This window comes from Mauremys reevesii, linkage group 2 (assembly GCF_016161935.1).
Source record: "Mauremys reevesii isolate NIE-2019 linkage group 2, ASM1616193v1, whole genome shotgun sequence".
Lineage (NCBI taxonomy): Eukaryota > Metazoa > Chordata > Testudines > Geoemydidae > Mauremys > Mauremys reevesii.
In genome coordinates, this window is record NC_052624.1 from 214,083,495 (window position 1) to 214,096,479 (window position 12,985).

A 12,985-nucleotide genomic window follows, 5' to 3' on the forward strand; every position below is an offset into this window, starting at 1 on the left:
TTGGTTTATGCATGGTTTATTTCAGTTTAACTGCAGTTGACTAGGGACAGGTTTCAGCTAAACTGAAATAAACCATGTCCACACAGGGGGTTTTGTACTGGTTTAACTAAATTAATTTAACTAAATTGGTGCAAGTTTGTGTAGACAAGGCTTCACTCTCAAAAACATAACTTCCCCTCTGTGTTACAGGCAGCCGGACTCCCACTGCAATACCTATAGGTGACCATAAGCAGAAAATAGCAGATGAATAGGCTCTTAGATGCTAGTCTCAACCCAGTCAAGATAAGGGACTATTGGACTGACTTAAAAATAGATCATATTTCATTTGGTATATCCACATGAAAGGATGGGGGAAGAAATGTCTCCATGCTCCATGCATGGAGAAAATGCCCACCTCTGCTATCTCCATTTTTGGTTCTGGGTAGCAGAGATCCATGCTTCCTTCTTAACTGAATGATGGGGAAAGAAGAATCCATGATCCTTGCACAGGCTTAGGAGAGAAGATTAATGCTGCCACCTATTCACATCACCCTGGCTCCAAAGAGGGGTAGAGAAGAACTCCTGGGGCTGCTCTACAGATATTTCCTTTTACCTGCCCATCCAGCTCTCATCCTTCAGCTCCAAAGGTTTCAGATAAATTTTGGTATTAATTTTAACCCACTTCAAATATTTTATTACACCTCTGGATCTTTAGTGCCTACACTGAAACAAGCAGCTTCTATTTCAGCTGTACATGCTCAGATTGTGCTGTGTATGGACCCTTCTGGATAACCCTAAAGAGAAATTACCACATGGAAAAAACAAATCCATAATCTTTCTAATCTACTAAAACCATGTTTAAATTAAAAAATTAGGTGTTCACCCTTAGGCCTCACTGTGTGTCCAAGGCATGAAATTATTTGCTACTGCACGATTGGTGCATTATTCCTGTCAAATATATGTATCAAATTTAATACCTTTTGGGCTGAGGAATATTTTTGTCTGCAATATCCAACATTCCATTCTAATGGCATCTAGCAAAGAACCCAATCCTGAACCAGTGAAATCACTAGGAGTTTTGCCATTAACTTGAAAGGCAGCAGGATTTAAATTGCAATGCTGCTTATATTCCTACTCTTGACAATATGACTATTGCATTGTGGGTAGAAAGCCACATTTCTCAATGCTTGCACATAATTTGATCTCTCGACAATAATCCATACCCAGATAAATTGTGCCTGCATAAAATTTTGTGCCTCAGTGGTTAGAACGCATAATTTGGAAGCACAAAAGGAAATTGTAGTTCAACTCAGAAGTGAAATAATCATTTGGTGGGGATCTGGAGGGAGAGGAAAAAGGCCTAAACCAAAAACTTGTGTGCATGCACACGTGTGTCTATTTATGTGATGACGCCAAATTATTCTCAGAGATGGTTTATTAATCTATGGTCAAAACTGTCCAATTTGTATACCTGAAATTAGATACCTGAATCCCTGTTCAGACAACTAAGTACTTTGCTGCATTAATCTCAGGTATTCTGATTTTTCCGAGGTGCAAAGTATTCTCCAGCTTCTATTGACATGCATGGACTAAACTTTGAAACTTCTGCCCTATTACGTTTGTGTTAGCATTCCTGTTTTTAATAAGCTGCTTTTAATTGCCTCAAATAGAAAGGATTTTTCTAATTGCTCTTTTATAGTCTAAAAGACTCAACAAACCTCCCATTCTCAAATGCAAACATTTTGAGCCTGATTCTGCTAGTTCCTTATGCAGATGCACAGTGGAGTGATGGCTCAAGGAGCCTTCCCTCCATTCCTTGCAATGCTGTCATGCACAGGCTAGGCACAATTGCAGTGTCTTTTCGGTCTGCTCTTCCAGGGGCACTTGGTGCCCCAAAGGGGGCCAGGAGGAGGCAAGGCCTTATTCCTTCCACACCAGCCTGCACAGAGGGAGTGGGGAAAAACTGCACCCTATAATGGGCTGTTGTTTCCCAAGCATGCTGAGGAGCTCTGGTAGGCATTGTTAGTTCCTGAGGCAGAACATGTCCCATGCTCCCACTGGGGCAGTGTAGCCTCATACCATCCTTTACATCCTCAAAGGCAGGGGCGGCTCCAGGCACCATGCGCGTGCCTGGGGCGGCAAGCCACGGGGGGTGCTCTGCCAGTCGCCGCTAGGGTGGCAGGCAGAGTGCCTTCGGCGGCTTGCCTGCGAAGGGTCCACTGGTCCGCCGAAGCTGCAGGACCAGTGGACCCTCCGTGCTTGGGGCAGCAAAATGTCTAGAGCCGCCCCTGCTCAGTGGCACAATCTAGCCTTTTGTTGGGAGGTATTTTTGCATGCTTGCTTTTTCTGTAGCAAATGTTGCTCAAGTCTGCACTTGATACAGAAATGAAGAATACAAACAACAGAATAAAAAGAGGTACGTAGGAACCCTGCAATTTGTTTCTTCCTTCCTCCCAGGAGCTGCAGTGCACATTTATCTGGAAAGTAAACACCACACACAAAATTATATATCCCCCATCCTCTTTTCCTACTATTTGAACTGTAATCCAGGAGATAACTGCTCCCCGTCAACATTTAGAACCAATGCATTAAAGGCAGTGCTGAGATTCTAACTCTCAGTCCTCAAGAACAAAGGATTAGAGGCCTTAATTCCTTCTCCATGCTGAAACCCTGATACAATGGTCCTGGAACGGTCCATTCCCTCATTGCCATATAAATTAGTTTCTTCCAAAACAGTTTTGCAATTATCTATAATTTGTCCACAGATAATTTCTTCCTTTCTAAATGGTGTTATTGGCTGCTCCTGGTTTGTAGCAGCTGGACATCTTTTTTGTTAACAAAACTGTACTTGAAGAGTCTTCCCCAAGCATCAACCCCCTTGTTACCACGGAATCACCTAGAGAGAAGGCGCCACAAATTGGCTGAAGGTAGATTATTAACATAAACTTGCAAACCTGAATTGATTTAAAAGTGAACATTTAGAAATTAGACAAATGGAATGAAACACAATAGCAGTGGCTTCAACTAAGTGGCAGCATGTGTGCACTTCCATTAACATTCAGATGTATTGCATTAGTGCAGAACTTACATCCACTCTGCAGCATGCATTTGTATCAAGCTGCTCTATTCAGGCTGCTGCTATGACAACTATCCAGAGGCAAATGTCAGGTCAGCTCCCAGCATATGTGTCTAGGCCATAATTGCTTTGTCAGAAACCTAATAGTCATCTACTTCTACTCCTCTAGCAGCTAAAAGCAATACTGTTAAATTACTAAATGAAGCAAAATTCTTTACCCCTCCACCATCTTCTATAGCATTCCAATCTGTAGATTTGTTTCTATTTTGCCAAAATGCAATGGCGGGGAAGAGGAGGGCAGAGGTTGTTTTTTTTAAAGTCGCCACATCTTTGCCAATTTATCTTTCATTTATGTTACTCTGTACAGCGTAGACCTGGGATTTTCAAGCATATACCTCCTCTGGGTGCTGGATATTATCTTTTAGTGCCCCGGGACATTACTAGTCAGTAATCTGTGTTGCTACAAATCACATTATGGAAAGTCATAGTGTTCTTTCGGATGGAAATGTGGTTCCTTTTTTCAAAATGAGTGCAACAGTTACAGTAAAGCACACTATAACTTGCCATACTCAAGAGGCAATGAAAAGGCTGAATAATTTACAGATAAAGTTATTTTTAAATTACAGAAACTGATGATTTCCACAGGGTCCAGAAATATAACATGAAAGTCCATCTTAATGTTGTGACTAAATCAGAACCAATTTAACACTTAGATAAATAGATCCTTCTTTGGTACTTGAAGAAATAATGAAACTAGAGACAGATAAGAAGAGATTAACACTGAGTTGTTTTTAAGATATCTCAAGTGTATGATCCCACATCAAGAATTAAAGAAAATCTGAATATAACTGGTTTCTTCACTGGAAAAGAAATTGTCTCCCATGCGCATATGGAGACATACACATATTCTGACAGCTTCTTCATACTACCTCACATTTGCCTTATAGGCAATAATAAATAATAGTTGAATTAAATCAAATTCAACTAATCTGGACTTCTGGCTTTTGCATGACAATTACTATTATGGTGTTTCTGTGCAGGGAATATATGATGACATCAGCTGTGGCTGGCTAGGAAGCTGTCTGATTTTTATTACTCAGAACTGGTCTCTGGAATCAAAAGGAAGCTGTACCCTTTATATTTACTTTTTTTAAGAGAGGAAATCTATAAAAGCCTACTTCTTAATTTGTACATTCTGTACAATATTTCAGCTCAGCACTCTCTGAAAAGTCAGCTAATTTAAAAATCACAGCTCTTTAGTCATAATGAAACTAAAATGACAAAATGATTTCTCATGAAATAATGAATGCTTGCTGGTCTAATATCAGGTTGAAAATTAAAAGTAGTGGATATATAGTGGGCTAAATCCTTGGGTGTGGCAAAGGAGCACCCAGTGTAGTTTGGGGATGAATGGGGTGCAAAGGAGACATTAAAACACCTTTGTATTCCCCTGATCCTGGGCTGTCTATGTGCAGGACCTGTCTTCTGGCATAATGGAGAAAGATCTGATGGTATCCTGTCTTCACACACTAACCCTGGCCACAGAGTGGGAAACTGAGTCCAAACCATTGTGCTGGTTCTACACCCCAGGATCTCCTTGTGCTAAGGTGCTCCTTCCCATGGCAGGGTACATTGACTTGAAGGTCACTTTGCATGAGCGGCACACAGCAACCTGAATCCAGGGGACAATCTGGTCTGCTATCTTCAGAAATAAGTATGAATATTATTCACATACATAATATTGTGTGTGTAATGGGACAGATCCTTATCTGGTATATATCAGTGTAGCTCCACTGAAGTCAGCAGAGCTACATCAATTTACACCAGCCAAAGATCTTGCCAAATATGTATATTTGTATAGAAAGAGACCCATACACTCATCCAGACATAAATGTTACAAGTTAGACTAGAGCTCACACACTGAATGAGCTGTTTTAATCTGCTATCTTTCTCTTTCCATCTTCCCCTGCCCTGCTCCCCTATCATGAGCCCAGATACTCTTTTGGTGGCAAGTTTCCTCTCACTTTTTTGCCTCATTTAAAAACAAGCAGTATTTTGTTGTACATAAAACCTACAACGTAAGCAAATGGGAAAATGGTGAGAATTCATTCTAAATATAATAGAGAAAAAAGGTGCATAATGTTATATACAACATTAGTGTCCAAATAACAATAAAGATGATTTTTTTCCAATATTGTTCTCATTTCCTTAGTCTCCCTTTTGAAATCATTCTTCTCCTCACTCTCTCTTATAAAAAGGAAGGGTCGGTGCAAATTATATGCAAATTAGTGACAGAGAGAGGAAGGGAAAAAATCCTCTCTTTCCTTTTCATTCTTCCATGGATGAAAAGAGAACCACTCTCATCCTTCCCTAAAAGCCAAGAACATCCACATATTTTGAAAGATTCATCAGAGGTCCGAGGCTCCCTGCTGGCAGCTCCTAGAAATCTGGTTAGCCCTCTCTGCTTTGGATGGAGAGGATCTTGTGGCCAAACCCTAGGTCTCTTTTCTCACTGAGAGCCACATGCCAAAGTTGCTCCTGGGCTGCCTTTACGGAGGTGTGGGTTGGTGTGGTGAAGACCACACCCTACCTCTACTATGAGCCCAACCCTTGATGTGCTAAAAAGATGCAAAGTCAGAAATTGCTAAGATTTTAGATCACACAGCAACGCTACCAGGCCTGTGGCTGAACTCCAGATACGTGGCCCAGGATTCCACAGCAGGCACCTTCCCTCAGAAACTCTGTAGGGTGTTCTATAGTGAGGCATAGATGCTGGAACTAGAGAAGCCGCCACACCCCCTGCCTTCAAGTAGTAACAACAACCCAAATACATGGCTTCCGCCTTCAGCACCCCCACTATAAAAATTGTTCCAGCGCCATTGCAGTGAGGAGGTAATGCACAGAAAAGTTCATGCTTCCATAGTTATCACAACTTCTCTGCAGATTGCCTGTGTGCTTAGTGAGGAGACAATTAGTTCCACAGTTTATTATCTCTATTTCCAATCAGTCTAATCAACCCAGTCCTAACTAAGTTCCTAATATGAAGCACACAATAAAAGGAGCTACTGTCACTGCCACGTACCTATTCATCATATGCAATGTATGTATGCAAATGTGTTTTTATTCTGTCTGTGCTAAGTTTCATTCAAAACTCTCCATTTCACAACACACTAGACCCCTACAGCTCAGTGAAATGACTTTGCATTGCATTTCACCACAGGTGCAGTATGGCCCATAAGCCAGTTTAATACCGACTCAGGGAAGATCATCCCGTTGGTAAACATGATCCTTCAGTGGCACAGAGGCTCTGATGACTCCATATTCTCTCCCCGCTGCAAAAGAAGAAGGTAAAAAGGGCCACACTGACTTTCAGCTGTAGTTTTGGCCCCTCGTGCCCATTTGCAGTCAACCTAAATTAGAGAAGCCCTCAGAACACTGGCTGGAAGCAACTCCATTCAAAACCCAGCCCAGGGGTCTGATCCTGAATGCAGATGAGGCAGGACCAGGGCAGTGTAAAGGTCAGGTCTGTACCACTTCTGCACACCACCGCCTGACCTGGGCTCTGGGCAGATCAGCTAGACCCCACCCTCTTGTCCATAATCTTTTTTTTTTGGGGCAGTTATCAGTGTACGGTGGGGTAAATCCATGTAGTTACAAACTATAAACACTAACTGCTGGATGACTAACACAAATTGAAATGACAATGCTCTGAAGGCAGATAATATTCATCTTATATGTAAATCCTCTGCACTTATTCAGGTTTCAGACCAACCACCTGAGCCTAATGTCAAGGTAATCTAGATACAGTCAAGCTAAAAAGAGCAGTTGGGTAACATCTAACACAGTCAGACAACTAAGCATTATAGCCCAAGCTACCATGACCTAGTAAACATGTTTGTATTACTTGCAGGAAACAACTCCACAACTGACTATGCTTTAATATTACACTTTCAAACATTATGGAAAGATGCTGGTCTTTCCATAGGTAAGGTTGAAGCTAGTTTCCTATAATGAGCCTGATTTTAATAAATCACATATTTTACTATCTTATTTTCGAAAATTGGATTTTTACATGGAGGGCATTAGGGCTTCAATCTAGCAGAGCATGTAAGTAGTCACATGGCTTCTCCCATGCTTCATGTTAAGCACAGGCTTGAGTGCTCTTCTGGATCAGGGCCACATTTATCGTTGTCTTTGTCAGAATACAGCAAGGAAGTTGCTCATAAAATGTAATATTTGTCACTGGCACACAAAAGAGGATACAAGAGAGCTTGCATCTCTATGGTGCAAAGATGGGGGATTTTTTTTCTCACTAGTGGATAAAATGTTACATGTGGATACTATAATAAAGCACTTAAATACAAAAGATATAGCATTTGAGGTTGATACCTGCTCTTTTAATATCTGGGCGTGAAAGTAATTAGTATCATCAACAATTCTGTTTGTCTTTAATAAAAATTAAATAACTAAAAACAATGTGGGGTTACCTTTGATTTGACTTTTGCATTAGATCTTTTCATTGACTTAAACTGTTGTTGGGCTGATTATTCATCAAAACTGTTGTTGAAATTAACACCGTTTACCAAATGGTTTTTAAAATACTTGTCTTGGAAGGCGAAATATTTTAAACCCTCAGACTCCTATTTGAGATCTGTATATAACACAGTCCCAACAGCCTGTTATGGGGCACGTTGTGCCTGAGGGGACAGCAGGGTCAGAAAGAACAGAGTTCAAGAAGTCACCACCACATATGCCCAATTAGGGGCCAGGCACAATCCCAGTCCTTGTGCTCAGGGAGTGCAAGGACTCTGTAATTCTAGCATCAACAGTGGTAGGACTCCCTGAAGTATGTGGGGAGAGGCAAGGAAGGGTACCTGCCACCCTCCACATCTACTAGTGGAGGTGGGTCCATGCAGTGGGAAATGAATGCCCACTCTGAGAGGCAATATACCTGCCTCAGGCAGTTTTCAGCATAGATGGATACAAGATTTCTGCATAGCTGGATTTATATATCGTAACTATGGCTAGGATTTTCTTAGGCATCTAAGCAAGTTAAGTACCTAACCCCCTTTGGTTTGCAATGGGATCTGGTTGACTAACTCCCTGAGGCTCCTTTGAAAATCCCATCCCATATATTATACATACAATATATAGGTATACAGAGATATAGATATAGATACATAAACTATTTACAGGCTGTATTCTAAAAAGTTGGCAGCAGGGATGCTCATTACCTCTTGCTTCCCAGGACAATCTGACTCGTTTGGAAGATAAGTGGTGGTATCAGTACTGATCTCCATTGGGTTTTGCACAAGTGGAGCACAGTTTTAATTCAAGGCTCCTAAGGCCTGACACATTGAAGGGAGCTGCTGAATGAGCATGCTCACCAGACACTCTTAGCTTCCTGCCTTCCTGCCAGGACTACTCAATTTCTGTGCTGTGCTGTGCTAGGGTCCTCCTGGCATGACTGATGACATAGTTGTTTTTCACCACTGCAACTTCATCCCCCCACAGGTTCCACTGCTGGGATCTCTGCCAGAGCCTGCGCTTGTGTAAACAAGCATAAGACTCAAGTGAATCTGCCCACGTATTACAAAAACACACCGTGAAACTTTAGAATGGAAAATTATAGTTATGACGTTGCTGTAATTACTTACAATTGTCTCCATAGTGCCCCAAGCCCCTATTGCCAAAAAGAGTGGGGAAGGTAAAAGGCTCAAGAATCCAACATATCTTCTTTGCAGGCAGCTTTGTGACCTTAACAGCAACTTTTTAATTAAAAAGATTAATTGGGAATTTTCATTGCTCCAGATTATGCATTTTAGAAGTAAAAATTAAAAGTAATTACTGTAAGTGCTACCAAAACCTTCAGGTGAAAGGAATTATCCAAATCCAGAAAATGCCTTAATAGTACTCAGTTAGGCTACCACCTATAGTTTTAAAGTGTTTCTATTTAAGTCAATCTTTCACATTCTGGAGAAAATCCTGAGGGTTCTATTTTTCTTCACTGTCAATCTCTTTGTCATCCCGATTTGGCCTGTCACCATCTTTGTGATCATGAAGGACAACTCTCCCTTTGGAGACTATCAATGCACCCAAAGTAACTGCGTTAATATAACACTTTCCCTCTTCTCTGTGGGCTAAGCACATTGTTTCTGCAGCTCTGTTGCTTCCCAGAGAGCAAATGATAGAACATAAAAACTTCAAAATCTATATGAGGACAGCCCCTAAACTAACCAGCACTTAATATTAGATATTTTACATACCTGTAACTAATCAACCTTAAGGTGTATCCATAACATTAATTGAAATGTCACAAAAGACAAAATATCATCAAAAAGACATAGCAATATACATTTCCAGACTCTTAGCTATCAGCAATCTAAGGATAATCCTAAGCATCCACTGTTCCAAAAAAGGCTGTGAAGGAAGGCTACAGAAAGTAGATAAAAGCAAAATGTCTATCCCTTTGGAAAAGTCCATACAAAGAAAAAGTTCATCAACCATGAGTTTAAGTCAAGTTTCAATAGAGTTGTGGTGTCTTTGGGCTTTTACTTTACAATATCATCAGATAAAATAAAACATACTTATTTTTTTAAATAAAAAGGTCAGACATTCACCATGATCTTGGAGCAATTAAATAAGCAAAATCTAAGACTGGCTACCACTTTGATTTTAAGAAGTTGGAAAGGAAGCATGACGTTTCCAGCAAATAAAATGCAAACAGTTAAAACTCTAACATATAGTATGCTAGATACTGAATAACATAAGAATAAAATAAGATAAATATTGATATGAATTTTAAAAGACTGATTTACAAGAGAACTGACAGTACAGTAGTTTGGGAAATATCTCAGTAACCTTTCTACTAAAAACAAATAGGTATTTCCACCCTTCCATTATATTTATAAATTCACACACAGAGGAAGATTATACATATATAAATAATGCAAAGTATAATTGTATAATTTTATATACATATACATTTTATGCATGTACTGTACATTATGTATATTATTTGTATATATAATATACACACATACAGTACATAAAGTACACAACTATTACACACAGATGTATGATAATCTCTTTATCCATCCATTCACACTAGATATGCTCAACCCATTTCTAAACACCTACACAATGTAGTTACAAGGCATTTTCATGTATTTATTTCAAACATAAAATCCATAGAAATTTAATTATTTTTGCTAACAGTAAATATAAGAGATGTATCACCCCTCTGTGTGATACCCTATGTAAATTACCCTCTCTCTCCGTTAATTATAAATATGGATGTGGTAGACCCCAAATAACAGTACCTGCTGTCTATCCAACCGCATTCTTTTTGCAGCATTTCTACTTTCACTCTCACAGGCTGAAGCCAGGATACTCTCTGCTACTGCTGAAGTAAGGTGTGAGGGAATAGGTCGTGACTAAGAAAGAGAAAAAAAAAACAAAAAAATTATTACTAGGATAATAACCAGACCTGCTGTTTCCTTATCGGAGCACACAAAACTGTCACATAGGCTGGAGAGTCCATTCATTGAAATGTAATTTATATCAACAAAAAGGGGAAATGGAAATTGTAAAGATGAAAAAATGAAAAACTAGTTAGAGGTTAAAGTTGCAGTTGATCCACACAGATCCATCAAAAGCACTTTCTTTTCCCACAGCTCTATTGTCAATTGTATTTAGTCTGGCTCATTAGGCTGTATTTTGAATAGACAGCGGCATATTCTCTGTGTTTCAGCAGCACCTGGCTGTCTGATCCTTGCTAAGAAGATGGAAAAGACTTTTATCCTGTACAGCATATGACAGAGATGAGCAGTGTTTTTAAACTTGTAAAAAAAAAAAAAAGACAGGGTTGAAACATCACTCAAACATAACAGATTGCCAGATCATTTCAGAGCAGTCAATATGTAATGTCATGAACATTTACATTTTTTGCTGCAATATGATTGATGATTTTTTTAAAATCTATATGTATTTTGACTCAGTAGCATATGTCAGGCCTCTATCAATTTACGTAGCTTTCAAGGTTCCAGATAAAGTCTGGAAAACTCACATTCCTAGTTTTACAACATTTACATATTTCAGGTCTAAGTTGCATATAAATCAAGTGAATCCTAAAGTTTTATTAGCTCTACACTTGGCTGTGAATGCAATAAGACTGTCTATAACAATTAAATAAGGACAATCACATACTATTTGCATTCGTTTCTCTGTAATGATATGCAAAAATCATTTCACTGAAAGATGAAGCTCATAATGAATATCTCAACCTGTTTTCTTAATTAAGCTACATACAAAGATAGATCAGAAATTTCAAGAAAATAAGCCAAATGAGGGTGATGCCATAGACATTGTTATGGATACAAGCACATTTTAGGGGGATAAAACATATTGGACCAGATCCTCAGCTTGCATAAGTTCGTATAGCTTCCTTTCCTGCTGAATAAATTACCTGCCATTTAGTCTCTATAGAATTTCATCAAATTTTAGGCAACAGAATAAATATGTACCTGCTATGAAATACCACTGAGTATCAGAAACATAAATTTTAAAGCATTTTAGGCATTTTCCAAACAAACTCAGAACTGGTTCTTTGAATTGGCATACCTGATTTCATATTAAGAACAATTTACCAAAATTATGAGCAACATGTTACCAAGACTTCATTTTTAACCAATAGAACACAACACATCATATTTCTCAGCTTTGGCTAACTGTACTTTAACATCTAGTATCAATTTAATATCTGATATTGTACCTCCTATAATGGGTGGAATGTATCCTATCTTTGCAGAGAGATGGAATGAGTGAACATATATGTCTTTTCCATCTCCAAATACTACAGACTTGATTCTCCCCACACTTACACCAGAGTAAATCAAGAGTAAAATCCACTGAAATCACTGGTGATCCTCTGGAGTAAAACAAATGTTAATATAAGACAAATTAGGTGTTGTGATCCTATAATACATTCTGCCATGTCAGTCCAAAAGTCAAGTTCAAGAACTTGTTTTCCCAACATAAACAATGAGTTCTCATGTATGTAGGAGGAAAATCAAGTTTGTTTAAGACGAGACTTGTGTCTCTGATGTTAAATCCTGGTGTCATGGACAATTAACCAATTTTAATATTACAACACAAGTAGATGCGTTTCTCCAAGTTCTAGAGCAAGGCAATAGCCTTATTAGAAAGAGATGTTTTAATGATGTAGAGCTATTGCACTAATTTAGGGTACGTCTACACTACCCGCTAGATTGTCGGGTAGTGATCGATCTATCAGGGATCGATTTATCATGTGTAGTGTAGATGGGATAAATTGATCCCCGATAGCTCTCACATCGACTGCTGAACTCCAGCTCGGCGAGAGGCAGAAACAAAGTCAACAGGGGAGCGGCATCCGTCAATCCCACGCTGTGAGGACGCAAAGTAAGTAATTCTAAGTCGATCTAAGATATGTCAACTTCAGTTACACTATTCTCGTAGCTGAAGTTGCATATCTTGGATCGATCCCACCCCAGTGTAGACCAGACCTAAGTCTTCCAGAGTTGCTAGATTATTCAGAGCATATCATTGCTTAACTTGGCCATGCTACTTTCATGCTATGTCCCCCTATATATTAGGTGGCAGTCTCACTATTAATACCATTGTTTTATGAACTCCTCAAGGTACACTGACTATGGAGTCTGCCAGATGATATGGAAACAGTCACACCATGGCAAACCTGATTTCCAGAGTACCAGAAGCCAAGAGCATATTTCTAGCAAATTCCTCCAGGTCAAATCGTTAGTTAGAGCGCAAACAAACATGCCTCCATGTGGAGTCCTATGGGCAGATAAATGAGCCAGAAAATTACATGTCCAACCAGATATTTAAATGGCTCCAAATCCTTCCAGATTACGTTCCCATAAAGGAAAC

General features: G+C 39.3%; 1 protein-coding gene across 7 annotated transcripts in view; it reads right to left on the bottom strand.

Moving 5' to 3' along the window:
- NOL4 (nucleolar protein 4) overlaps nucleotides 1-12,985 on the bottom strand; it is a 333,499-nt gene that overhangs the window by 30,053 nt on the left and 290,461 nt on the right. For all 7 annotated transcript variants that reach the window (XM_039526516.1, XM_039526514.1, XM_039526515.1 and 4 more), the window contains one exon: nucleotides 10,378-10,491. In XM_039526516.1, the coding sequence (XP_039382450.1) occupies nucleotides 10,378-10,491 (114 nt within the window). The remainder of the gene's footprint in view (nucleotides 1-10,377; nucleotides 10,492-12,985) is intronic.